Source organism: Culex quinquefasciatus, chromosome 2 (genome assembly GCF_015732765.1).
Source record: "Culex quinquefasciatus strain JHB chromosome 2, VPISU_Cqui_1.0_pri_paternal, whole genome shotgun sequence".
NCBI classification, from domain to species: domain Eukaryota; kingdom Metazoa; phylum Arthropoda; class Insecta; order Diptera; family Culicidae; genus Culex; species Culex quinquefasciatus.
Window position 1 is genome coordinate 59,687,815 of NC_051862.1, and position 27,751 is coordinate 59,715,565.

Below are 27,751 nucleotides of genomic sequence, written 5' to 3' on the forward strand. Positions count from 1 at the left end.
GAAAATAAAAAAAAACAAAAAAAGTTTTGTTCGTGATCCGATTATCCGAAGTATCAAACAAACCTTCGGATAATCGAAACTTCGGATAATCTAGTCTGGACTGTACTGACGATTTTTTTTTCGCCGAAAGAAAAAAAAAACTTTGCAGTACTGTACAATGGAACTATACAAAAATTCAAAATATTTTTAATCGATCCCAGACATGCTAAATATGATTTTAAACGCAGAAAAATACATTTCAAACTTTTTTCAGTTGATAAGAAGTCTTTACATTAGAAATTTTAAGTTTTTTGAAAAAAAAAAAACAACAAATTTTTGCCCCTTGATTTTAAAGGACAACACATTTAAATCTTTTTACTTTCGAATAATGTATTTTATTCAATCAAATACAATTCAAATTTTTAGCCACATACAACAATTGTATAGGTATATGTTACACAATATAATCGAACACGTTTGTCATCGTGCTGCTCGCGTCGTATAATTGTTTTGCAATAATCTTAGTCCTAACTGACACAAACGGTTAATTTCCATCTTAAAAACCTCCCAACCCGAGCGGCTTCCTGCCGGGCCACTGCTCCTTGGCGTACTTTTTCTTCTTCGGCTCGTCCGGCTGCTCGGGTTCGCGAATTTTGACTGCAATTGAAACTGTGGGTTATTATTTGTTAATTATGTTTAGAAAAATGCGAATCTTACCACTCTTCGGCGCTACGCTGCTGTACATCGGCGGTGGCATCAGGGCGGCGGGCGCGCTGCTCACGGGGTTCACATCCGGGGCCGGGTTGGGCAGAATGATGCCCAGCTTGGTGGTCAGCCCGCTCGGGGTGGTGTCCATGTCCATGAAGCCGCCGCCGGCGACGCCACCACGGCCGTCCATCTGGTGGTCGTCGATTCCGTGATACAGACTCGGGACCAGACTGTGCGAGTGCTGGAGCGTTTTGCTCGAGGAAGGCGACGTCGAAAGACCCATCGAGTTGACGTTGTCCGAAAGTCGCGAGCGCTTGGCTGCGACCGGGACGACCGTGGATTGGATCAGGTTGCGGAAGCGGCCTATGCTGGGATCGATGTCCTCGGGGTTGATGACGATTTCGTCCTCGTTGAACTGGACGCCCTTTCGCTTGCGCTTGTTTTTCATGTTCTTTAAAGTACGGAGAAGAAGTTATTGTAGTGAGCAAATTTTGCGAATCGTTCTTTTTTTGTTAATAGGTACAACTTATTTCAAAAATTAATGATACCTTTTTGAACGTGCTGGACTCGTCGGCGATTCCCAACATCGAAATCCGTCGGTTATGAGCAGTGTTGTATTCCGTCAAATTCTGCAAACCAAACCAAACATTATAATACTTCAATAAACCTTAAAATAAGGAAGTCTCCTAACATCGAGATCCGTTTGACTCTCGGGCAGTCCCAGGTACGTTCCGTCACTCGTGTCCATCATCGGGATGTCCTCCATAATGTTGGTGCGCGACCCAACGGAAGGTCGCTCCCTCAGCGTGTAATACCTCGTGGAAGCCCCAAAATGAAACGAGGAATTGATTTGCAGCTGCGTTGGCTTGTTCGGCTCAAGCCGGATCGATCCGATGAACGTTCCGTGAGTCGAGCCCAGATCCACCAGATAGGCGATGTTCAGGTGCTTGTGGTAGACAAAGGCGGCATGCACCCGGGAGCAGCTGGCGTGGTCAATGCAGAAATCATTCATCTGCGGATTCCGGCCAAAGAGATAGCACTTCTTCTCGTCAATCATCAGTTTCTGGACCAGCTGAAAAAGAACTCTACATCAGCAAATGTGCGAAGAATTATCTATCAAGTTACCTTATCATCCTTCAAGACATCCAGATGAAGACCTGCCGCAGGTTTACCGGCCCTTTACGAGAAAAATAAATAAAATTTAGTTTTAAAAAAAGTCCATCGAATTCTTGCTCCGCGTTCAAATCTTACCAGGATGGTATTTCGTAGTGATTCGACATGGCTACGGGTTGTTATTGTCCCACACCACTTTCTTCCGGTCGAGGAGCGTAATTTTCACCAAATAAGAACCTATTTCAGCCACAAGATTGAGAATTATCTCACGAAAATGCAATTAACTTCATGTTGGAGCAAAATTTCGTCAATGTTTTCCTTCGCGTGAGCTTTGACGTTTAGAACTTTTACGCGAACGCGAGAAAACAGTGTTGGTGCGTTGAGAAATGCATCGAAGTGGCACGCGGGCAGAACTTTCAAAATACTGCCCAACGAGTTGGCGCAGGGCAGACGAGAGGAGCTTTCGTTTTGCACGCTTACACAAACTGAATGATTTGTTGTTATTTGTTGATCAACGAAATCTTGAAAAAATCTCGCAAAAATACATTTTTGTTCAATAAAACTCTTATACACTCAAAATCAGAAGTACCCTTCAAAAAGGGTTTTATCTACCCTTTATCTGTCATCCCAAAGAAAAAAAACCCTTTTTGAGGGTTACTTCCACCCTTTTTTCAAGTTTACCGGTAGTAACCCTTTGCAAAAGGGTGACGACGGGTGAACTTGAAAAAAAGGGTGGAAGTAACCCTCAAAAAGGGTTTTTTTTCTTTGGGATGACAGATAAAGGGTAGATAAAACCCTTTTTGAAGGGTACTTCTGATTTTGAGTGTAGATTACCTCAGATAAATATGAGCCATAAATATGATTAAAACAAAAGATTCAAAAATCAAAAACTTTCAATTTCAAAAGTTAAAGACAAAGAATTATTATCCAGGTTTTTAAGCGAAGATAGCGTTTGAATGCACCGGGTCCGGTGGTTTAGTGGTTAGCGTGGTAGCCTCTGAACCCCAGTATGGCCTGGGTTCAATCCCAGACGGACCCGGTGGCATTTTTCGAGACGAGATTTGCCTGACCACGCCTTCTATCGGATGGGGAAGTAAAACGTCGGTCCATTTGCGTAAAAGAGGTTTTGGGTGACTCACCACACATAACCTTCGGACGCCTAGAAATGAGCAGAAACTTGCAACATAGACCACAAAAGACCCGGGGGTCGTTAAAGTGGATTACTTTGCTTTTTTTTTTTAGCGTTTGAATGGCGAACATCCGAAATGTCAAAATCGCGCAATAGCACCAACATTAGAAAACAAATGTGGCTGTCATGCCATGGCCCACTTTTTTCGGAATATTGGTACCACTGCGTGATTTTGACATTTCGGACGTTCACCATTCAAACGCCATCTTCGCTTAAAAACCTGGATAAGCAAGATTATAAAGGTAAGAACAAGATTGTCCGTCAGGCCTGAACGCAAACGCAAAATTTTGCGCCTGTCATCATAGCCTGTCAGTAATCGACCATTGAACAAAGCAACCCCTGCAGATTGTTCGACTGACAGTTGATGGAAAAATCGAACTGGCACAGCGTTCTGCGTTCACCACTGCGTCGAACGGACTATCTTGTTCTTAGCTTAAGGCTTTTTAGTCGGAAATTTACCAACACATTTAAAGTATGTTTATTGTGAAGGCAGACAACAATCAAAATACACGCTTACGAAAAACCACACAATTTTTGTACGGCGCAACCGAGGGGAACGACTAAGCGGAATATCTGAGATTTTGGTTAAAAATTAAGCATATTTTTCAAATCCGATTGAATCTGACTTAGCGTGTGAAATCCAACAAATCTGAACAAATCCGATTTCAGCGAAGCAAATCCGACTTCACCGAAGCAAATCTGACTTCAGCGAGTTAAAATTTCGACGAAATCGATCGGCAACCTGTCGAACGTAATGTCAAAAATGACACTTAAGAAAATATGTTTTTTGTTAACAGCAATCTCCGGTGTGGCCACATTTTGAAGCGAGGAAACAGGTTCCCAAACGGTGCTCTGGGTACTTATGGAGTCGAGAGAGTTTTAGGGCCAGGACATGCAGGGGATCAATGAAGCGAATGTGGCCGTTGTATGCAGGCTGACCCCGAAGCAAGAAATGGGAAACCGATGACCGAGACATCGGAAAATGGGAAACTGGCGTGAGGACCTATTAAGCGGAGAAGAGTCCGATGCACCGTGTTGGCCGTTTCATCGTCTTCGCTTCGTAGGATGCTGCTGGTGGAAGCAATCCGACGGCAACAGATCATGCTCTGGTATCTACACAGCAAATTCTGATGTTTGTTTTCTGAAAGCTGCACTACTGAAATCTTCAGTTAGTTTTTCGCTGAAAATCAGTTAAAATTTGTATGGAGCTGTCGAAGTTTGCTGAAATTTCAGCAAGTTTTCATTTACTGAAAATTTCGGGTCTCACACAAAGAAAAAATACTCTAAATTTAAAAAGATCGTTCGTTGGATTAAAAGTTCGCGTTGGTGAATATTCGTAGAAAGTTCAAACTTTTTAATTTAAAAGTTGGAAAGTTTTTGATACTACCATGCATTTCTGGAACAAAATCGTTGTATCGGTAAAAGTGTTTTACTTTTAATTGGAAAGGAAACCTTTTATGACAAGAAAAAACTACATTTAATACTACAGTGATAATTTCAGAAAAATAAGCTTGAATTTATATTTATTTTTAAAAGTTCAAAACAGCATGCTAAAAAACATTTTTTTATTGTATTTAACGCTTCTGCCCAAGGTTGCCCAACATCAGAGTCCAAACTATACCGATTCTTACGGTACGTCACCGGTCACTTCCGAAGACCCCAGGCTGGACGGTTTCGGACGGACGTTTCGACGCTCGACAGCGATGTAGAGAACATATTGGTCTCGTTGCCGGCCTTCATCAAGACAGGCTTGGAGGAGTTGGCCATTGGCTGTTGATTCGGGAAGGGAAGCCGACGTTTTCCGCCTGGGAAGTTAAGCGCCTGAACGAGTAGTTTCCGGTTATGGAAGCGCATTCGGTACTTAAGGCTGATGAGGCCCTTGGAACCGGAATCGTTTTCCAACACTTCGTCCTCCTTCGAGAATGATACAGATGTTGCCAGTTCGTCGTCCAAGTTAATTCGGCTGCGCCGTCGCAGGTCGAGCGTTCGCGGACGAGGAGTTGCTGAAAAAGTTTGAAAGTAAGTGAAGTTGGCTAGACACTGAACCTTGCACTGAACGCTTTCTCAATACTCACCGGTGACTTCTTCGGATCTTATTCCAAGTTCTGGAAGTAATCCAAGTACGACAGCTCCAGAACCAGCGGCCTTTCGTACAGGCCTTCCAGAACCGGTACCAACTGTTCTTCCGGATGTTTGCGTAATACTCGTCAAACATGTTACGCAGCGAGAAATGGTTGAAAACTCCGGTGCCGTGCGCCAACAGAACCGTAATCAGCTTCGGACATCAATCCGAGCCAAACATTTCATTAGGGCACAAAAGCAAAAACAGCGATTCGAGAAAATCGCTTGCAAAAAATGGACAACTTGTTTCAATTCCTATTTAAAAAATAAGCTTGACTGATGGTATTTTTACTGATGATTCGATAAAACACATCATTATCCTCAACTTTGCATTACTGCTTCTTAATTTATGTTGATTTTCGCAATAAAACTCATAATTTAAAAAAATCTCGTTATTAGGCCCTTTTAGCTTTCCAACTGCTGTTCATAATGGGCCCTTTCTTAATGCAATTTCGAAGAGAACTAAAAGGGCACTAAAGCGCTGTCACCGGATTGTTGTTTTCAATGATGTTTATGGGCCCTTTTGTTTAGTTAGAAATAATGAGGAATTCAGTGGAAATTTTGATAATTGGTGAAGTTTTGTGATTGAATGGTGTAGATAAGGTATGTAAAACATAAAAATTCTACAAAAGTGTACTGAACAGCATCCGCGGGACCGTATTAAATAGTGTATTTCGATGAAGTTTTTTTTTTCTGCAGAAATGCTTGGTGAAAAGTAAAACAAACTTTGCTTTGAAGTGAATTAGTGTTAAGAATGTATGAAAAGTTCAGTTTATAACACAAAAAGTTCCATAACTACGAAAAACTAACGAAAAACAAAAGGGCACATTTGAACTTTTATTTTGGGTTTGGAGTGAAAATTGTTATGTGCCCTTTTGTGTTTTTGATTTTTTCAATGGTAAATTGTTTGCTATCAATCTGATTCTTGGAGGGCATGTAGGGAGTGTACTAATGAGTGGAATAGTGGAATAATCCCGAATGTTTACGTTTTGGTTTTGTGCCCTAATGAAATGTTTGGCTCGAATCCACCTTTAGCGTTTGTTTGCTCTCGTTGGCCATCAGCATGCAAACGTTGATCGAGATGTCTTGCTCGTTTGTCAACAACGACAAAATCAGCTCATCGTACTCGGGATACTTATACAACTCGCAGGACATCCCACACTGTCCCCTCATCACTTCCGGAACATAGCGCTGCTGACTACCTTCAATTATGCCGCTTCTCGTTGTCAATCTCTTCCTCTTCTGCAGCGCCATCTCCTCGATAATCTCGTCCCAGTCCTTGCGGGAATTGACCTTCAACCAACCACCCCGGGTCACCACCATCGAAAACAATCGGTGCAAATCCACATCTCGACCTGTGATCTTCGGCAACCGCATCAACGGCGTCCTGCAAAAACAAATAAAATCAATCACAAAACCCACAAAACATCCAAGATTCCTTCTAATCCATTCCTGTTGTGAAACAGCTGCAGGTTCTGTAGGAAGCTAGCCTTGTCCTTTTCGAAAACCAACTTTACCCCTAAACTCTCCGACCTCGTCCTGCACCCGCACCAGCCACCTTCGAAGGCGTTCCGCTGCTGCCGCTTTGGCTCACGAAGGAATCCTCGTCCGTGTTCTGGCTGCGGCCGCGTTCGATTTCGCGTCCTGGAATCACCACCGGAACTACCAAAAAGTTTGTTTACATTTGGGACTTAGGAACACGGTTATACGAGAACCACAAAATGAAAGAAATTATCCAGCCGTGTTAAAAGTTAACACTTTTAAATCAATTGGTAGTGAGATTTTCAAAAACTTCAGCAGTAAAAGTTTTCGTTTTTAAAACAAGAAAAAAACTTTTAATTTAGCAAATTTTATTATTGCGGGCGTTAATAATTAGAGTTCACGCGCGGTGATATGACCGCAAGATAATGGTCGCATGACAGCCGCATGACAACCACAGAACAAATTTTTGGCTGTTGTCAAAGGTTGCCTTGAGTTTTCAGCTGACTTTTTGGAAAATATTCAAAACAAACCAAGTTGACAGCCAAATCAACGCAGAATTTCAGTTCAACTTGCTGATTTTTACTCTGCGGTAGTTGGGCGGCAATAATCTCCTGTCACTCCCAGCGAAGGAGAAACGTGATTTTATCTCGCAATAAGCAATACCCACTTATTAATTTAAGAGTAAAATGCTTTTGTCATTACAGAAATATTTTTTTGTGTGCTCCTACGAAAAGCCGAATCTCAAAAGGCCGAATCCCGAAAGGCCGAAATTCAAAAGGCCAAATTACTTGAAAGGCAGAATTCTCATAAGGCCGAATCCCGAAAGGCCGAATGCTCAAAAGGCCGAACCTCATAAGGCAAACCGCGCCCAAAAAGGCGCGTTTCCGCCTTTTTGGGCGCGGTATGCTGTTATTATTTTTATAAACCGTAGTTATGTAGTAAACATTGGTTTCGAAATAAAGAAGGCATAACATTCTAGAATTGCTGCAAACTAAATTTTAAAAGTTAATTTTTATTTGCCGCAAAAAAATAATTGTAATTATTTGAATTCATTTAAGTAATTTGTGACGAATGATCAAATTTCGGTTATCGTCACCATAGTTCAATAAACAACAAGTTGAAACACTTTGAAATGCTTTAATTCATTCTACTCTACTCACTTGTATGCGTGGTAACAATATAATCGATATAGATAAACAGAATGTACTAATTATGTACTTATTTCGCTTAAAATTATAAAAAAGAACACAGTTCGTTAGTTAACTGTATCTTTCGACATCATAATCAATGAAAAGCGTGAAATTCTGAATTCCATAATCATTCTGCCTTTTGAGATATTCGGCCTTTTGAGACATTCTGCCTTCTGGACAAATGACAAAATTCGGCCTTTTGAATTTCGGCCATCCGAGATTCTGCCTTTTGAGTTTCGGCCTTTTGAGGCAATCCCAAAATTTCAGTAGTGCAGATTTCAGTAAATTTAGAAGGCCTTTCATTCGATTTCTCCGAATGTAATCAGAAATCACATTCTTGCCTTGACGTGCCTTGACCGTTTTAACGTTTGTTTTGTTTTGGTATTTACTCTGTCACTTTGCTTAAACTCTAAAGTAAAATGAAATGCAATTCGATTAAACAATGCAAATTCGGCTGAAAAAAAAATGAAGAAAAGTTGACAAAATCTGGCGGAATGAAACCTCAAATGATTGCTGTCGTTCCCCTCGAATTTTGCTAGAATGCTGTGACTGAGAACTACACGCAAAATCCACATAACACAGATCTGTGTAAAAAAATTACACAGATTGTAGAACATGTTCTAGCTGTCAAAACTGTGTAGTTTTATAACACAGATCTGTGTAAAAAATTACACAGATTTTCGATCAGCTTTCGTTTCAAATCTGGGTAAAAACCAAAAAACTTAAGATGGCGGCTTTCATGCAGCTCCGAGAAATTTGGTAAGTTATTTCTTGTGATTTTTTCCATGAAGTATTGTTAAATTGTCTTTCTCTATTAGATTTTTTATCATTTCGGCCATCGGTTCCAATAAGTATCAGTCCTAGATTGGATTTTCAACTTTTCAGGTAATGCATCTCATGAAAAATAGCTAACCTTTATTCTAACCTCTCACGATTTTTATTCCAGATTGATAGCTTTTCTCTTCGATGTCCTATTTCGTGTGCGGCAGAAGCGCCAGGCTTGCCCGCTGCGAAACTATCCACACCAGCTATTCCAGAGGAGGAGTTCCGGAGACAAAACGAGCAAACGGATACTGCGGCTCCTTCAAATGTTTATTATGTTTAAAATCTCAGACTTAAGCTAATAAAATGTGCTTTATTTTACCTTATATTTTTAAAATATATGTTCAAAATCATCTTCAGAATCAAAACCATATTTAATATTCTACCCAGATCTGTGTAAAATCCTACACAGATCTGTGTAAAATTTTACACAGTTTGTTTAATAAAAATTACACAGATTTGACAGACAGCGGCTGTACATAGATCTGTGTACAAGGCTTCTACACAGATTCTGTGTATTCCCGGTTTTGGGCAATCTGTGTCAAATTTTACACAGATCTGTGTTATGTGGATTTTGCGTGTATTAAAAATATAAATTAAAAAGAAATATCAGGCCTCGAGTACCCAACAATGATTACATATAACCCATTTTGCAAAACGTTGGCCAACTAAATCACAAACCCATCAAACACATTTAAACGTGTGAGCTTTCGCTTCTGTCAAACTCGCGCTGCGAGAGCTTTCGTGTTAAAATTTTTAGTTGAGTTTTGAAGTCGGAGTCGCGAGGAGGTGTACGCGTGAACTTTTTTTTCTTCCCCTTCGATCCGTCAGTTCCGTGCGAGAAAAGATTCCCAATTTTACCGATATTCTACCAAGTCGGCGCGCGCTGTCCTTCCGGGTACCCGTCACTGGGGTACAGATTGAAGTGTGTGATTCCGGTGCGGACAGTTTGACAACGAAAGCCAACTCAACTCCGGGGGTAGCCGTGAATTCCGTCGTCTCCTGTCAAGTCAAGTTCGGTCGGTCGGTCGGTCTAGTTCGGCCATGTTGCTTCGAGGAAAAAAATAAATTTGTACAAGAGGTACAATCCCTCCTGGACGGAGTTTCGGGTTTCGACGGCGGGGGCCCCGGTGGCCACCGGGAGTTTGTGGGAGGACCAGCTCGAGCTACGGGAACGTCGGCAGAATTTTGTGCTTGTTCAGCTTGGAAGAAGTAGTGTAAAGCCTAATTTGCTGATTTGTGGAAAATTCAAAATAAATTAAATATTGGTAAAAAATAACACCCAACAAATCGTAGATGATTGGTGAATGTGTAAATTTTATTACGCGCACCTCGCTTTCATGTGTGTGTGTTTTTTGAGAGTTTGTGTGTGAAAGGTCGTCTCATTGATCATAGTTCGACTGGTTGACGCTCCGGCTGCTTTGTGTACTCTGCTCCTAGCGGTACTGTTTGTGGCTGTGGGTGTGTGCGGGTGCGGGTGTGTGTGCCGTTTTTTAATACACACACGGAAGACAACTACGGCGAGTTAACCTGCCCTAAAGCAGACAGACAACACGGGCTCTGGAAATAAGGGCCGCCGAGATTTTTGAAGGTAAGTCGAAGAACTTATTTAAATTTGCTACATTTATTTTTTATTAAACAGAGTAATTCTTTATACTTAAACACTTTTTGTCCAGATTGATTATATTTATAATTATTTTTGGGTCATTAGTTTTCCATTATCCCACATCAGTTTAGTGTCTCGCCCGTGTGGAGCAATCGGACCGCGCACTGGACTCACAATCTGGAAGTCGCTGGTTTGAATCCCATTTTTATTTTGTTTACCTTCTGGATTGAAAAGTATAAACAGTCCTAAACATAACCAATCTGTGACCATAATTTTTTTTAAAACATCTATTCTCAAAACCATAAAAAAATAAAGTTGACGTTTTTCTCCGGTGTTTTTTCAAGTTTTTTGGGTCGTTGATATCTTTTGGCTTTGATAAGATCTCTTTCCTTTTTTTTGCTAAATAACTTTTTTTCCCTATATTATATTCTATTGATCAAATGAAATATCCTTCCTACCCCTTCTTCTATTTTCCCAATCCCCATTGCTCCATTTTCACGAACCCATCCTTACAATATAAATATTTGCCAAATTTATACTTACACACCCAACCACAACTGTTTCGGAGTGTTTGGTACGGTATGTCCACGCATCCTTCCTCCCCTGTAGATTATGTGAAATGTGATCCGTTCACAGAATCCTCTTTGCGGTAAACACAACGCAGTAGGGCTGGCCGCTTTAATTTTTGTAATGCATTTTCGGGTGTTCTGTACTGTACTGTAATTATTAATAATGACTTTCCTGCATGCTTTCATCGGACTGGATGCGTTTGTGTTGGATTAGATTTAGTTAGATTACAAAATAAAAATAAAATAAAAACTGAAAAGATGGTTTACAAAAACGTAGAGGAATAAAATTTCAAAACTAAAATTATAACAATTTAAAGGTCGTCAGTTGGTATCCCGAGCTGGAACAGAAGTAACCCAGTCACGAAATATTCTAGCAGAGCTGGTTCTGTCAGAATCCTGCTAGCACGGTAGAACATTTCTGCTAGAATGCTATGAGAATATCCAGCTTTGTAAGAAATCTGCTAGAACGCCGTGACTGGAAAAGAACCCTTTATCCAATTTTATAAAATTGATATTTTGAGGTAATTTTGGCATCCTTTGTCAAAGTGGTTGGTTGGTTGCGGGTTGGTTGTAGCGGTATTCCTAATTCCATTCTAAGCTTATCAAGTCGTGATGGAGAATCCATCCCGGGGATACAAAATTCCCGGGAACGGGAAATTTCAACTAATTTCCCGGGCATTCCCGGGAAATTTTGAATTTATCGAAAATTATTCTGATCCCGCTTATGATAAATATTTTGCAACAAAATTGTATAGACCAGCAACTTTAATGGTCCAAATGAGTGTGAGGATCAATTAATGGCTTAACTGCTTGTAAAAAATCATACAACTTTAAGAAAATATACCAACTCTAATTTTATATGCTGTCTTTGAAATTGTACCAAGTAAATAAAAAACAACGTTCATATTTTTTGTTGTGAAGTATTATTTTTTAAATCAAGGTGTTTAGAAATTGAGTAAAATCCATACCCCAAAACCCAAAAAAATGCATTTAAATTTGTCTAAGTGACCAATTCGAGAGAATATGCTTATTGTTTTCCAAAAACTTCGCGATTTTCTAGTGGACTGTATTTTTCACATCAAATTTCGGCAGAGAAGAAAAAACGCGCGTCCTTTCTGTGCGAGCGACAAGTAAAAACTTAAGGTAGCTTTATTTCAAGATGATAATGTAGAGGTGGGAACAAAATAGAAAAAGATTTATACGCTAAATTGAAAACACTAATTTTACGACAAACATCCTCCCCACGTTGAAATGCACGTCCGCATTTCAATCCTCCTCGGTCGTCTCCTGGTCCAGCGGAAGCAAGCAAATCTCCGTCACGCCTCGCTTGCACTCGCCCTTCGCCGTTCGTAGTGTCACCACCCTGGTGACGTCGTCCTTTCCGGGATGCAGCGCGATGATTCGACCAAGTTGCCACTGCATCGGCGGAGCGTTCGGGTCGCTGATCAGCACCAAAGCGCCCGGCTGGATCTTGGTAGTTTTGAACCACTTTTGGCGGTTCTGCAGCTCCGGCAAATACTCCGCAATCCACCTCTTCCAGAACTGCTGCTGCATTGCCTGCACGTGTTGCCAGCGGGACAGCGTCGACTGCTTCAGGTGGAGGTAGGACGGCTCGGGAACCGCGCGCATCTCTCGCCCGATCAAAAAGTGTGCTGGAGTCACTGCGGTCAAATCGTTCGGGTCGTCCGAGCACGGCGTCAAGGGCCGCGAATTCAGCACGGCTTCAATTTGCACCAGCACGGTAGTCAGCTCTTCGAAGGTGAGTTTCTGGTTGCCTACTACTCGCTTAAGATGATGCTTGACCGATTTCACCCCAGCTTCCCAGATCCCACCGAAGTGCGGACTGCGCGGCGGGATGAAGCTCCAGGTGATTCCGTGGCTGCTGCAGAACTCCTCCACCCTTTCGATGTGCTGCTCCTCGGCGAACAACTTGGCCAGTCGCTCGAGTTCGGTCTCCGACCCAACGAAGTTGGTTGCGTTGTCGGAGTGCATCTTGTTCACCAGGCCTCGACGTCCAGTGAACCGCCGCAAGGCGGCGAGGAAGGCATCCGTCGTGAGACTTGAGACCAGTTCCAGGTGTATAGCTCGCGTGCTCATACACACGAAGAGGGACACGTACCCCTTCGTCATCATCGGCCTTCGTGCTGCGGTCAGCGACTTGATCAGGAACGGTCCTGCGAAATCGACACCGGTGTGGAAGAACGCAGGGGCCGGTTGTACTCGGTAGGACGGGAGGTCTCCCATCAGCTGGGCCGTTTTCATCGGGTTGACTCGGAAGCACGTCACGCATCCCCGAATCACCTTCCGGATAGTCGTCTTGACGTTCATCGGCCAAAAGCGTTGGCGTATCAGCGCAAGCAGACCCTTCTGGCCCACGTGGAGGTTCTTCACGTGCTCGTAGCGGATGAACGATTCCGTGACAGGGTGCTTGGCAGGCATCAGGATCTGGTGCCGGCTGTCGTACGGCACGAAAGCTTGTTTGATTCGACCGCCAACTCTCAGAAGGCCGTCGTCAGGATCGATGAACGGGTTCAGTCCTCGCAAACGGTGCGAGTGGTTCTCCTTCAACGCCAGCAGCTCGGTCTGGAACGCCTCTCGTTGCACCAAGCGCAAGATTAGCTTCTGCGCCGCCGCGCGCTCCTCGCTCGTCGGCAGGCCCTTTACCACAACCTTCCTTCTTGAGATGATGTAGTTCGCAAACCGCACCACAATGCTCATGCTGCGCAGCAGTCGACGGAAATCTCCGAGCTTGTCGAAGATCCGCAATCGCTGAATCGGCGCCGCCAGCGCCAGACACTTCGTGGATCGCAATCCCGGGAGGTCCGCGCCGTCGAGAAGGGGGGGTTGCACAACCTCGATTGTGCGATTGTTCATCGACACCGGCCCGTCCTTCCAATTGACCCGCTGGATCAAGTTCTGGGGCATCACGCCTCTCGAAATCAGGTCGGCAGGATTGTCATCCGTCGGAATGTATCCCCACCGGTACTTGCTGGTCAGCTGCTGGATTTTCCTCACTCTGTTGGCCATGAACAATTCCAGGTCTTCGGGCTTCTTCGCGATCCAGCTCAGCACTACTTGTGAATCGCACCAAAAATTCACCGAATCAAAGCAAACATCGACGACGTTTACCAGCTTGTCAACCAGTTCAGCGAGAAGCAGCGCACCCTCAAGTTCACCCTTTGGAGTGCTGATTTCTTTCGGCACGTTCTTGACCTTCTTCGGAAGAAGCTTTGACTTGCTGCAAATTAACCGCATCGTGATCTCGCCGTCCGGGTAAATGTTGCGTGCGTACACGCTCGCGCCGTACGCATCGTCCGACGCATCGGAATAACCGTGGAGTTCCACGCGTTCTGCTCTTTCGTCGTAGACCCACCGGGAGACCCGAAAGTCGTTCAGTGCAGGCAGCTGCTCCCGGAATCGACGCCACTCGTTGGCCACACTATCCGGAACCGGGTCAAGCCAGCCGATGTTCTTCAACGTGCCGACCTTCCGCAAGATCAGCTTCGCAGTTGTCACCACCGGACCAGCCAGGCCAAGTGGATCAAAGAATTTGGCAATTTCGCTGAGCACCTTCTGCCGCGTCAGCGGCTTCTCTCTCCTCGGGGGCAGCACGGTGAAGGTGAACCAGTCCTGCGACGCGTTCCACGCCACACCCAGCGTCTTCACGACCGACTTGGCAGCCGCGTCCTTCAGGTCGAACGTTGTTCCCCAGAGGCTCTCCGGGACTTCTTCGAGAATCGCTGGATCATTTGCGCACCATTTGTGCGCATCAAAGCCGCCGGTGTTCAGCAGCTTACGCAAGTCTCGACTGAGCAATCGGGCTTCTTCTACACTCTGCGCTCCGCAGAGTCCGTCGTCCACGTAGAACGATTTCTTCAGTGCCGCCGAGGCCAACGGGAACTCCTTCTCGCCATCCTCCGCAATCTGGTTCAACGCCATCGTCGCGTGGAACGGAGATGACGCCAGGCCGTAAGTCACCGTCTTGAGCTCGAACACCTTCAACAGCTGCGATCGGTCGTCACGCCAAAGTATGCGCTGGTACGGCGTGTCTTCGGGGTGCAGCTCAATCTGGCGGAACATCTTCGGGATGTCCGTGGTGAAGACGTACCGGTAGCAGCGGAAGTTCAGCAGGATCGACAGCAGGTCGTTCTGGACCGTGGGGCCAACCTTCAGCGCGTCGTTTATGGACACTCCAGTCGACGTTTTCGCAGAGCCGTCAAACACGACTCTCAACTTCGTTGTAGTACTGCTGGGCCGCAAGACGCAGTGATGCGGCAGGTAGTATGCGGATCCAGGTGGTTCGGACGGTCCGACATCGACTTCCTTCATGTGTCCAAGCTGCTCGTACTCGTGAATAAACTTGGCGTACTCTTGTTTCAGGTCGGGTTGTTGATCAAGCCGCCGCTCGAGGTTCAGGAACCGACGAATCGCCATCTCTCGTGACACGCCCAGGTCACTCTTGCGCTCGTTGAACGGGAGGCGAACAACAATCCTCCCGTCTGGCTTTCGACTGTACGTGCTCCGGAAGTGCTCGAGACACTCTTCAGCCGTCGACGTCACCGGTCGCCGCAGATCTTCAACTCCTTCGATCTCCCAAAACCGGTTCAGCAGCTTGTTCAGCTCTTCGTCTTCGTTCATGGTGCAGAACGTACGTGCGATCACTGGTGTTCCTTCAGACATCACGCCACCGACCACCCAGCCCAGTTCCGTGTCTCTGAGCGATGGGAGGTTCGCCGCCAGCGTGATTCTCTTCGCCTTCATGAGATCCCAGAATATGCCCGCTCCGAGCAGCATGTCGACTCGGCCTCGCTGGTTGAAGTTGGGATCCGCAAGTTCAACGTCTGGTGGCAAGTTCCACCCATCGATGTCGATCGTCTTCACCGGCACGTCGCCAGTGATCTTCGGGGCCACCAGGAGCTCGAGGTCGGCAGCAAAGTTGCCAACGCGGGACTTGACCTTCGCGCGCACCAGGTGACTGATTCTGGTAGTTCCCCCGTTCAATCCGCTGACTCGGTAATCAGCCCGTTCCTTTTTGCTCGCCAACAGGTTGGCGAAGCGCTCGGTCACAAAATGGTTCTGTGAACACGAGTCAATCAGCGCCCTACACAGGTAGGGCACGCTGCCGGCGCCGTAAACCAGCACTACAGCCGTCGAGAGTAGAGTCTGCTTCCTTGGAGCTTCGGATGTGGTGCAGAGTGTCAGACCTTGGCCAGCCTGGGACGATCCCGCCGTGGCCGGTGGAACGGATTGAGTGCGGCCTTCTGCGCTGACCGTTGACGCCGTGTTTGCAGCCGGTTCTTGCTTCTTTGGCCCATCGGTGTGAAGCAGGGTATGGTGCCGCTTGCTGCACTTCTGGCACGAGTTCGTCGACGTGCACCCATCGGTGCGGTGCCCCTTCCTCAGACAATTAAAGCACAGGCCATGCTTCCGCAAGTGGATGTACCTCTCGTTCACACTTTTCTGCTTGAACTGTTCACCCTTTATCACTTCATGGTCCTGGTTGCACACTGAACACTTCCCCTCGCTGGCCACCACCAGGGTCTTCGTTTTTGTTACCGACCGTTGCGGTTTCACTTTTTCACTTTCACTGTTCTGCTCCAGCTTGTCCGCGATTCTACGCTTCTCCTTCAAGAACACGATCGTGGCCTCGTAGGTCGGCAACTCTCCCGCCTTCTGGTTTGCTTCCCATGCTCTGCGCATGTCCTTGTCCATTCTCGAGACCAGCAGGTTAACTACCATCTGCTCCCCCAGTCCGTTGGCCGGAAGGTTCAACTTCTTGAGAGCTTCGATGTTCTTCACGCAGACGTCAATCACTTTCCGAAGCTCGGCGGTGTTGTCGCGGGTGATCTTTGGCATGGCGAAGATGTTCTCAATGTGCCGTTCGATGATCGCCCGTCTGTCCTCATACAACTCCTCAAGAAGAGCCCACGCCGCGTCGTAGTCATTATTATTGACCATCTCCTGGTCAATCACGCCGGCTGCCCTTCCAATCAGCGCGTCCCGGAGGTGGTACAGTTTGATCGATGGTGCCTCGTTTGTGTATCGTGCCATTATGTTCTGGAACATGGACTTAAACGAGTACCATGTCTCAAACGTGCCGTCGAACTTCGGGAGTGGTACACTCAACGGCGGAAGAACCTGCTGCACACCGACGTTGGTAGGAGCTGCCGGAACTAGAGCAGCGACCCCAGGTTTCTCGAGCCTCTCAAGGTATTCGTTGAGATCGATGCACACCTTGTCGTACAACGTCTCAAAGTTCAGCTCGATTCTTTCGTGGTGCGTTCGTTGGTCTGCGTTCAGAGGCATCGCGTGGATTTGACCCTGGTACTCACCAAACTTCGAGAAGCAGTCTCTCGCGTTGCTTAATTGCTGCTTCAAGAAGTGTCCGTTGCGCAAGTTCGGGTTCGGCGCAGCCACGCTGGTCTTGAGCGCCGTCTGCAACCGCTTCAGCTTGCTCTCCATCGCCTCCCGCTGTCGAACAAGCGCGTTGAGTTGCTCCTCCATTTCTCGAATTTTCTGCTTCCGACGCTGCTCTTCCAGTTGCTTCTTTACCGGGGTCACTTCTTTTTCCGTGTCGTCACCGCTTTCGTGTTCTTCCTCTGGCACTTCTGGTTTCTTCTTGGGCGTATTCTTCTTCTTCTTCTTTTTCCCGCTTTTAGGAGTACGCGGCAGAGTCATGCTATTCCATGCTCTTTTTTCGCGAGATGGGTGCTACGCCCCAAGCCGGAAGAGTCTTTCTCGCCACGTGGCTCCTACGCCCAACGAACCACTCCGGAAGAGTTCTTTTTTCGCACTTTTTTCACGCGCGGACCCCAAGGGTCGGTTTTCGCACTTTTTTCTTCCGGAACCGTCAAACGTTTCTTTTCGGACTGCTCTACAGCCGCCCGTCCGCTGACTTCCGGAATAAAGCACTTTTTCGCGCGTGGGTGCTACGCCCCGCGCCCCACGCTTTCACTCGCAAACACTTCGCTCGCGAACGTTCGATTCGGATTTCCCCGCCGGTCAATCCGTCTTTTTCACTCCCGGACACTACTTCAGTGATCCGGCCTTGAAGGACCAAATGTTTTCCAAAAACTTCGCGATTTTCTAGTGGACTGTATTTTTCACATCAAATTTCGGCAGAGAAGAAAAAACGCGCGTCCTTTCTGTGCGAGCGACAAGTAAAAACTTAAGGTAGCTTTATTTCAAGATGATAATGTAGAGGTGGGAACAAAATAGAAAAAGATTTATACGCTAAATTGAAAACACTAATTTTACGACAAACACTTATAAATAACATTGACAGATAAAGTTGATATAAAAAAATGCAAAAATTATGTTCATCTTATGAATAAAAAGATAATCATTGAAATTAGCTTAAGAATCTAATTTCTCGTGCTTTTTCAATTGAAACACTTTTTCATGAAATCACAACTCAAAGTTTTAAATTATTTGTAGCGAGTTTTAAAATATGTTTGTTTTTTTTGGGCACCTTTCATATGATACGAATTTGTTTTTTTTTTAATGATTTTTTATGGTTTTATTTATGGTATAGTTTTTGTAACATGGTATTCAGGCTAATAAATGACTTAGCTTAAAAGAATTTCATAGTGCAAAAAGTGGTTTAAATTAAACAATACATACTTTTCATAATTAACTCTCACGCCCCGCCCTTACAGACTGTAATATTTCGAATACTATTAAACAACTTCTTCTTGCACAACCCTCTTTGAAAAAATATCAAATTCAATTTTCATCCAATTTGGTCACGGTAAATAAAAACGTTTAAAAATATCTCAACTTTGATCTTGGCCAGAAGGGGTTAATATCTTATTTTATTAAAAAAAGTGTTTAAAAAAGGTTACAAAAAAAATAGTTTATTTTTATTCCATAATAGCTTTGTTTTTATTGCCCAACAACTAAGCAAGATCTATTCCCAGTAATGAATGCTTCAGAAATAAATATTATCTGATTTAAACCTTGACATGCAATTTACAGACAAGTTTATTAGTTCAATATGAACAGTCGATTGGAATGAATAAAATAAAATAAGGTTCTCCCCTTCTTTTTTCTTGTATATTTTCAAAATATACAAAAAGTTAGGAAAATTTATACTTCCGCTTGAATTTCGGGAATTCCCGGGAATTTAAAAAATCCCGGGAAACGGTAAATATTTTTTTCGGGAAATCCCGGGAATTCCCGGGACAGGAAATTGGGCGCTCTAATTTTTGCTTACCAATTCAAAGGACTGGGGATCGATCCCCGTTGATAGCAATTTAGATTTTTCGTTCATATTTTCAGCGTTTCTTTCAAGTATTTCTATGTCCTTAACTTTCTCGTTGGGAGCAAGATTGGAATCGAACCCAGAACCTTTCGCTTACAAAGCGAACGCCTTAAACATTCAGCCTCGGCTGCTCCTAGTAAGAATTTTCCTATAGTTTCAGAGATGTTCAGTTAGAAACTGAATTAAAAAATTTACAATGATTTTAGCAATTTCCATGAGGGCAAAACGCATCGAAAATAAAAAAATGCAATTTTTCATTTTTTTTTATTTCTAATGAAGACGTTATTTTTTAAATGTCATTTTGATGAAAAATTAATGACCTTGTCAAATTGGTCAAAATTCTTCCATATTTTCAGAGGAATTTGGTAACAAAATGAAAAAAATATATCAAAATTTGGTATCCAAACTTCTACATTTCTTTTATTTTTCAATACAGTGAAACCTCTTTTTACGCGGTGGCGTTACGCTTTTTATTTCAACGATTTCTCTGGAACGACGAATCATTTTTGCAATCTTTTAAAAGCAGTTTGTAGGTTTTGTTTAGTTCTACAACAGGTTTTTTGAAGCATGCAAAAATATTGTATGGTTTAAGAGAAATCGACGAAATAAAGCGTAACGCCACCGCGTAAAAAGAGGTTTCTCTGTATCAGAAAAATACCTAAAACTTGTATGAGACCAAACTTTGCTCTTCAAAAGGGTCCTAAAGCCACTTTTTGATCAGTATGCAAATAAATAGATGATATGACAACATTTTACGATGGATTAACTATGGTCCCCTTGCAAAAAAAAACTGTCAAATACTTTCTGTCAACAAAGGCCATGAAGTTAATTTTTCAAAATTGATTTAAAAATCCATTTAAAACCTTTTGTGGTCGTACAAAGGGTCATTCTACTCAGAAAATAGCTTAATAGTTGTGAGCAATAGTATCTGCAATTTAAGCTTAATTTGAGGACCCAACTGAGACTTGAGATTTTTTCCAAGAGGTTCACGAATACCAAACTTTAGTATAGATTAAAAAAAGTATTTTTCTTGTTATTTGTCCCAGCTCGGGAAGTCTCCATACAAATTAGAAAGCTGTTCGAAATTTTGAATAATCCTGGCGATTGTGTGTGTGTGTGTGTGGTCCAATCCAATACCCGCTAACTGGTAGCGATATTATGGGAAAGTATAGTTTGTATCAGACTTTGTATATGCCGTATGCTGATACAACCTATCTCAGTCCCGGGACGTGGCGTAGCCCTCGCGCTGCTTCCAACGACCCATTGCAGAATGACAGAGCTCCTTGCGGTCCAATTCCGAGGTCGCTGGGCATTATCCGGCCCCGCCTAAACATAGAAGCAAGCATCTGAAGGAAACTCGATCTATATTTAGACTTCCAATCCCCTCAGGCAAATCAGGGATCAGCGCGTATTTAATATGAGAAGATAACATGTTTCAACACTACGGATCAATTCATTGCTAGAGTGTAAACCTTCTGATGGCCGACTGCCTAGCGTCCCAGACCACCAATCCAAAGGTGTGAAGTTCGAATCCCACCAGATTCATTTTCGTTTTTGTTCATATTCAAAGTTCAAATTCCTGATTCCAATAGGGACGTGGCGTTACATCGTGCTGCCATCTGGTTTTTTTTAAGTGCAAGAGTGGAAAAGTGCTGAGTCACCTTCTAAAAATAGACGGCGTCCTATCTCGCCCAGCAAAATGAAGTCGATAAAGTAGTCGGTTCGATGAGAAAAAGTGGAAAACGTGGTTTAAAAATAGCGACGCCATCCCCCTATAGGGGGATGGCGACGCTATTTTTAGACCACGTTTTCTCATCGAAACCGACTACTTTATCGACTTCATTTTGCTGGGCAAGATAGGACGCCGTCTATTTTTAGCCGATGACTCAGCATTTTTCCACTCTAGCACTTGTATCGTTTAGTAGCACTTAAAAACCAGATGGCAGAACGATGTAACGCCACGTCTCTATTTCAAAGGTACCGACTGGGATTTGATCCCTGAACCTTCTGCCTGTGAGGCAGAAGCCGTAACCATTAAGCCACGGAGCCGGTTAATTACACAAATATTTATTTTATCAACCGGAGATAGGAAACGTAATAAACAGGACAAATAAAATTTTCATGTAATTTAATGTTATAATTTAAAAACATTTTGTTGAAATTTTGTTAAAATTTGAAAAAATAAAATAAAAATTTAGCTTAAATTTTATTTTAGTTTTGTTTAAATTTTGTTTAAATTTTGTTTAAATTTTGTTCAAATTTTGATCAAATTTTGTTTAAATTTAGTTTAAATTTTGTTGAAATTTTGTTTAAAGTATGTTTAAATTTTGTTCAAATTTTGTTTAAATTTTGTTTAAATTTAGTTAAAATTTTGTTTAAATTTTGTTTGAATTTTGTTTAAATTATGTTTACATTTTGTTTGAATTTTGTTTAAATTTTGTTTAAATTTTGTTTAAATTTTGTTTAAATTTTGTTCAAATTTTGTTTAAATTTTGTTTAAATTTTGTTTAAATTTCGTTTAAATTTTGTTTAAATATTGTGTATATTTGTTTTAATTTGTTGAAATTTTGTTTATATTTGGTTCAAATTTTGTTTACATTTTGTTTGAATTTTGTTTAAATTTTGTTTAAATTTTGTTTTAATTTTATTTAAATTTTGTTTTAATTTTGTCTAAATTTTGTTCAGCATTCACTGTCAAAATTATAAAATTTTAATAAAATGATTATTATTTCAGTTTTTTAATCATTGAATAATCCTGGCGATTGTTCACGCTTTATACAAAAAACTTTTTTTTGTATGGACAATTGTCTAATATACTGCCCATGATCGCATAAATGTCCCATATGCATTTTCAGCACTTTTGAGTTATTGATGCAGTTTGGTTCAAAATCGTGTGCTCTTTCTATAGAGCCTATAACATCCAGTACTTTGTTCTAGAAATCGGGAGGAAATCTAGTTTTTTCGTGAAAACTTAACACGTAGCCTTATGTGTGGGACAAACTTCAAATGCGTTTTTCTCAGTTTGCTGTTTTTGCATATGGGACATTTATGCGATCATGGGCAGTATAGACATCTAAAAATAACAAAAAAGTGATCACGTGGTTTATGGATGGCCCCCATTCGATTCGAAAACAAAAACTTGAGCATGCAACCATTCTTTCCATGTTTTTCCAAAATTTGGATGCCATAGTTCTGAGTTACAATTCTAAAGTATTCTTTTGAAAAGGCCCTATAAAAATATGACCTTTTCTTTAAAAAAAACCTCTGGAATTACAAAAGACAAAGAATAACTTTGAATAAAACATTGTAATGCACGTGAGATCTAATCGAAAATCGTCACTATAAGCTATTTAAAAGAAAAATCCGACCCCAACCTACCCTACCAATGAGGGGGGATAGGACCCCCTCCCCCCACTAAACCCACCAACTCCCCATTTTCTACTGCTCACTGGTGGTGTTCTCACTTGCGTGAGCGCTGAGTCTCGTGGTCTGCACCGTCGTCGTCGTCGCCGTATAGTAAAATCTGGTCGCCGTCGCCGTAGAGCTGGCTCTCCTTTTGCCAGTCAAGAAAGTACCGCCGAGCGCAGTAGAGGTGAGCACAGTCCGGGGAGGACCTCCCGTTCAGCAGGTCAGGTTATAGGTAAAATTTAAAGTTCGCGACCCTTCCGGAGGGGGGAGGGTGAAAACCGCAAAACTATCGGTTGTAGAAGAAGAAGAGTAGTTGAAGATGAAGAAGAAGCAGCTTGCTGGTGGTGCATGTATCGGAGTGATTTTGGCTAATGAATGAGGTTTTTTTTTGCATACACACGTCGTTGTTCGCCGGAGAGAAAGGGGGAAGTCTTTGGGCTGTTTTTAGTTTCCATTCAGCAGTGTCTTGGCTGTAGTGTTGTGTGTGGGGTGGACCACATAGAGACCGAGTGGAAAGTGTAGGGTTTGTCTGGTTTTGATCTCTCCCCGCTGGGACAGGTTGACCGATTTGTGGTTCCGGTTCCGGGTTCACTGCGTGGATTACATCAGTGAGAAGTGATTTGTGTGTGCTTTCGGCTTCCCAAATCTTCACAAAACATCAAGTTGAGGAAGAAGAAGTGACCCCACAAAGGAAGCACAATCTGCAGCAAATAAAATAAAAATCAATTCCACCAGTTTGAGCAATTCGAGCGGTTTTCAAGCGGGGAGCAGGAATGTGTCTGAAAACCGGATTGTGCGACGGAAAGTGAAAGAATCAAACGAGATTTATATGGAAAAGAAGCATTATAGGCAAAAGGTGTCTACGGTGAGCAGCAGCAGCAGTGAATGAAATCTCGTGAAGTAAACACACTACTCTCGCGCATCACAGGGAGGGAGAAAAAAAAAAACAGCGAAATACCACAACCAACCCAAAAGAGCAGCAGCAGGCAGCAGTGACTAGCGGATTTCTCTGAAAGAAGTCAAGTGAGAGGTGGAGAGGTGAGGAGGTGAGAAAGAGTATCGGAAAGCGCCACCACCGCAGGGGTAAATCGGGCGCAGATTGGTACAAACTTGGCATGAGCAGCGCAGCGCGGGTGAGATGTGAGATTTCGCTTCCAGTTGTGTGAGTCGTGAGAGACGTGTGTTTTGTGACACAACGAACGCGTGACAACCAGCCACAGCCAGTCGAGTGAGTTTCTACTTTTCGGGGGGAGGTTGGGTGGATTTTGGGTTTAGGGTAATGAGGGTCATTTGGAATAGTCAGTGTATTGACAGTCCAATTCCAGTTTATAGTTTTGCTAAGAAAATTTTGAGTAGTTGAAAAAGTTGGATATTTTACACCAATCGATGCATTTTCTAGTGTTAGTCAAGTTTCAGTGTTTTGTAATGTTTTCGTATATTGAAAAAATAATCTTTGTTTATTCCATAGTAACAGAAGTCAAATGTTTCATAAGTGGATAATTCTCCGCCAACTCACACAGCAGTTGCCCCGACCCCTCTTCGATTTGCGCGAAACGTTGTCCTAAGGGGTAACTTTTGTCCCTGATCACGAATCCGAGGTCCATTTTTTGATATCTCGTGACGGAGGGACGGTACGACCCCTTTCAATTTTGCACATGCTAAAAATAGGTGATGAGATAGACATTTGGTGTTAAAGGGATGTATTTTTCATCGAAAAACACTAAAAATGTTTTAAAAACTCTGCCATTATCCGTTACTCAACTGTAAAAAAAAAAGTTTGGAACATGTCATTTTATGGGAAATTTAATGTACTTTTCGAATCTACATTGACCCAGAAGGGTCATTTATTCATTTAGAACAAAAATCTTCATTTAAAAATTTCGTGTTTTTTTCTTATCATGCAGGGTTATTTTTTTAGAGTTTAACAATGTTCTACAAAGATGTAGAGCAGACAATTACAAAAAAAATGATATATAAACATAAGGGGTTTGCTTATAAACATAACGAGTTATCGCGATTTTACGAAAAAAAAAACTCTTGATCTAAATAATCTGAAATAATCTTCTTTTTGCAACATGTTGCATAAACTACTATTTTAAATTTGTTTGGCAATATTAATTTTTTTCCTAAATTAAAAAAAATATAACAAAAATTTAAAAAATATATAAAAATATCGTAAATCCGGTACCCGATTTCGCACCATCCTAAACTCTTTCGCAAAAAAAACGAAGGAAAAAAAATATTTTGTTTTTTTTTAAATCAAGACTAACATTTCAAAGGGCGTAATATTGAATATTCTTTTTGCAGCATGTTGCATTAACCACTATTTTAAATTTGTTTGGCAATATTTAATTTTTTTCCAAAAATTGAAAAAAAATCAAAAATTTAAAAAAAAAATAAAAATTGCGTATCTCCGGTACCAGATTTTGCACCATCCTAAACTCTTGCGCAAAAAAAAACGTGGGAAAACAATATTTAGATTTTTTAAAATCAAGACTAAAATTTCAAAATGGCGTAATATTGAATATTCTTTTTGCAACATGTTGCATAAACTACTATTTTAAATTTGTTTGGCAATATTTATTTTTTTCCAAAAATTAAAAAAAATATATATATATAAAAATTACGTATCTCCGGTACTAGATTTTGCACCATCCCAAACTCTTGCGCAAAAAAAAAAACGAAGGAAAAGAATATTTTGATTTTTTAAATCAAGACTAACATTTCAAAAGGGCGTAATATTGAATATTTGGCCCTTTTGAAATGTTAGTCTTGATTCAAAAATTTTAAAGGTATTGTTTTCGAAAAGATCGACAAATTTCACGAATGTTTCATGTTTTAAAATTGAAAATCGGACCATTAGTTGCTGAGATATCGCCATTAGAAAATGATGGGTTGTTTGGGTGAGACTTAGAAAACTTCAATTTTCCTGTTTCATTTTCTCTAAGCCGCTGTATCTCAGCAACCAGTGGTTTAATCTTCAATGTCCCTTAGACAATTTTATAGCAAATTTTCTAAAATTAAAAAAAAATATTTTCAGAAGTGGTCACTCATGGTCACTTTCTGGGTGCTGAATAGTTGTTCGCAAAACGGCCTCAATTTTGAACTGTCAAAGTGGAACCAATTTACTGTTCGCCAAAAGTAGAGGGGTAATTCTCTACCAACTCACACGAAATCGGGAAAAGTTGCCCCGACCCCTCTTCGATTTGCGTGAAACTTTGTCCTAAGGGGTAACTTTTGTCCCTGATCACGAATCCGAGGTCCGTTTTTTGATATCTCGTGACGGAGGGGCGGTACGACCCCTTCCATTTTTGAACATGCGAAAAAAGAGGTGTTTTCAATAATTTGCAGCCTGAAACGGTGATGAGATAGAAATTTGGTGTCAAAGGGACTTTTATGTAATTAGACGCCCGATTTGATGGCGTACTCAGAATTCCGAGAAAACGTATTTTTCATCGAAAAAAACACTAAAAAAGTTTTAAAAATTCTCCCATTTTCCGTTACTCGATTGTAAAATTTTGGAACATGTCATTTTATGGGAAATTTAATGTACTTTTCGAATCTACATTGTCCCAGAAGGGTAATTTTTTCATTTAGAACAAAATTTTTCTTTTTAAAATTTCGTGTTTTTTCTAACTTTGCAGGGTTATTTTTTAGAGTGTAACAATGTTCTACAAAGTTGTACAGCAGACAATTACAAAAATTTTGAGATATAGACATAAGGGGTTTGCTCATAAACATCACGAGTTATCGCAATTTTACGAAAAAAAGTTTTGAAAAAGTTACTTTTTGCGTTTCTCTTTGTTTCGTCGTCCGTGTCTGTCGCGGGTGACCATGAACGGCCATGATCAACGACGACCAACTTTTTCAAAACTTTTTTTTCGTAAAATCGCGATAACTCGTGATGTTTATAAGCAAACCCCTTATGTCTATATATCAAAATTTTTGTAATTGTCTGCTCTACAACTTTGTAGAACATTGTTACACTCTAAAAAATAACCCTGCAAAGTTAGAAAAAACACGAAATTTTAAAATGAAAAAATTTTGTTCTAAATGAAATAATGACCCTTCTGGGACAATGTAGATTCGAAAAGTACATTAAATTTCCCATAAAATGACATGTTCCAAAATTTTTTACAGTCGAGTAACGGAAAATGGGAGAATTTTTAAAACTTTTTTAGTGTTTTTTTCGATGAAAAATACGTTTTTTCGGAATCCTGAGTACGCCATCAAATCGGGCGTCTAATTTTACATAAAAGTCCCTTTGACACCAAATTTCTATCTCATCACCGTTTCAGGCTGCAAATTATTGAAAAACACCTCTTTTTTCGCATGTTCAAAAATGGAAGGGGTCACCGCCCCTCCGTCACGAGATATCAAAAAACGGACCTCGGATTCGTGATCAGGGACAAAAGTTACCCCTTAGAACAAAGTTTCACGCAAATCGAAGAGGGGTCGGGGCAACTGCTGTGTGAGTTGGCGGAGAATTACCCAGAGAGTATTGTTATCGATCATTAAAAATTATATTTTTTTTTGCAAGAAAAAAAAAGTGTGGCTTTTGAGAACTTGGAGTTGAAGTCAAGTCAATTTATCTGCGACAGCGCTGAATGACACTCTCACCGCAGTTCTTCGTCACCCGTAAAAAAGAAAAACATCTTCTAACTAACCGATCAAAACTTGAAAACACGCACAAAAATAATGTCAATAACTAGACAAAATAAAACACATACTACTGATTATAAAACAGCTCATTTACCAGTAAGAAAAAAGTCATGCTTGTGCTTGCACAGCCTCCAACTTTGTAGATGTAAACAAAGTGGGATCATTCGAAAATCACGTAACGCATTCTCTCTATTCATCACCCAGGTCACTATTTTAAAAAATCGAAAAAATTGCAAATATTTCGCTAAAATCAAACTTTTGGTGGCTATATCTTGAAAACGGAGCCCTTTATCAAAAAATCTGTTAAGTATTTTTCGATTGCAAATTCAATTTTACATAAAAAATAGGTCAAAATTTGTTTTGCATAAAATTTGGATTTTTTCCAAAAGTCACTATTTTTTTTTCTAAAATTCATAATTCGGCGGAAGATTTTTTGACCATACTTCTCTATGGCTCAAAATTTGCGGGTTTTTGTTATATAAAAAAATCTCGAAAATCAAAAAATAAATATTTTGGGAAATTGAGTTTTTGTGACAAAAAAGTTAATTAAAAAATCGGCAATTTTTTTTCCAGGTCCCTTTTTTTCTCAATAGTCCTCAACAATACCTACAACTTTGCCGAAGACACTAAATTGATCAG

At 41.7% G+C, this 27,751-nt stretch overlaps 4 protein-coding genes across 11 annotated transcripts in view; 1 reads left to right on the plus strand and 3 right to left on the minus strand.

Annotated features, from left to right (window-relative positions):
- Positions 1-343: 343 nt before the first annotated feature.
- On the minus strand, positions 344-2,150 carry LOC6038551 (nuclear inhibitor of protein phosphatase 1). Its single transcript, XM_001848285.2, has 6 exons — positions 1,939-2,150; positions 1,813-1,864; positions 1,379-1,759; positions 1,236-1,316; positions 697-1,138; positions 344-636 (listed from the first exon to the last, which is right to left on the minus strand). The coding sequence occupies exons 1-6, from the start codon at positions 1,965-1,967 to the stop codon at positions 536-538; spliced, it is 1,086 nt and encodes a 361-aa protein (XP_001848337.2). The 5' UTR covers positions 1,968-2,150; the 3' UTR covers positions 344-535.
- Positions 2,151-6,112: 3,962 nt separating this feature from the next.
- LOC119766022 (AT-rich interactive domain-containing protein 2-like) lies at positions 6,113-6,769 on the minus strand. The gene is made up of 2 exons (XM_038250355.1): positions 6,628-6,769; positions 6,113-6,497 (listed from the first exon to the last, which is right to left on the minus strand). Exon 2 carries the CDS (start codon positions 6,485-6,487, stop codon positions 6,113-6,115), a length of 375 nt encoding a protein of 124 aa, XP_038106283.1. The 5' UTR covers positions 6,488-6,497; positions 6,628-6,769.
- A 2,593-nt stretch (positions 6,770-9,362) lies between these two features.
- LOC6038550 (serine/threonine-protein kinase Genghis Khan) overlaps positions 9,363-27,751 on the plus strand; it is a 140,342-nt gene continuing 121,953 nt past the window's right edge. For 5 of the 8 annotated variants that reach the window (XM_038252851.1, XM_038252853.1, XM_038252855.1 and 2 more), the window contains exon 1: positions 23,016-23,678. The gene's annotated coding sequence lies outside the window, so the exon portion shown is untranslated. Of the gene's footprint in view, positions 10,196-22,590; positions 22,683-23,014; positions 23,679-27,751 lie in introns of those variants that run through there. The other 3 variants (XM_038252849.1, XM_038252850.1, XM_038252854.1) reach the window with 3 other exon arrangements.
- Positions 12,046-17,457, minus strand: LOC119766023. The gene has a single exon (XM_038250356.1). It carries the CDS (start codon positions 17,455-17,457, stop codon positions 12,046-12,048), a length of 5,412 nt encoding a protein of 1,803 aa, XP_038106284.1.

Coding starts and splice junctions, on each gene's coding strand:
- LOC119766022 (XM_038250355.1), bottom strand. CDS start 6,487: ATGCGGTTGCCGAAGATCACAGGTCGAGATGTGGATTTGCACCGATTG.
- LOC6038551 (XM_001848285.2), bottom strand. CDS start 1,967: ATGTCGAATCACTACGAAATACCATCCTG. Junction 1,865..1,938: donor CACTACGAAATACCATCCTG/GTAAGATTTGAA, acceptor TTTCTCGTAAAG/GGCCGGTAAACCTGCGGCAG. Junction 1,139..1,235: donor AGTCCAGCACGTTCAAAAAG/GTATCATTAATT, acceptor CGTACTTTAAAG/AACATGAAAAACAAGCGCAA.
- LOC119766023 (XM_038250356.1), bottom strand. CDS start 17,457: ATGACTCTGCCGCGTACTCCTAAAAGCGGGAAAAAGAAGAAGAAGAAG.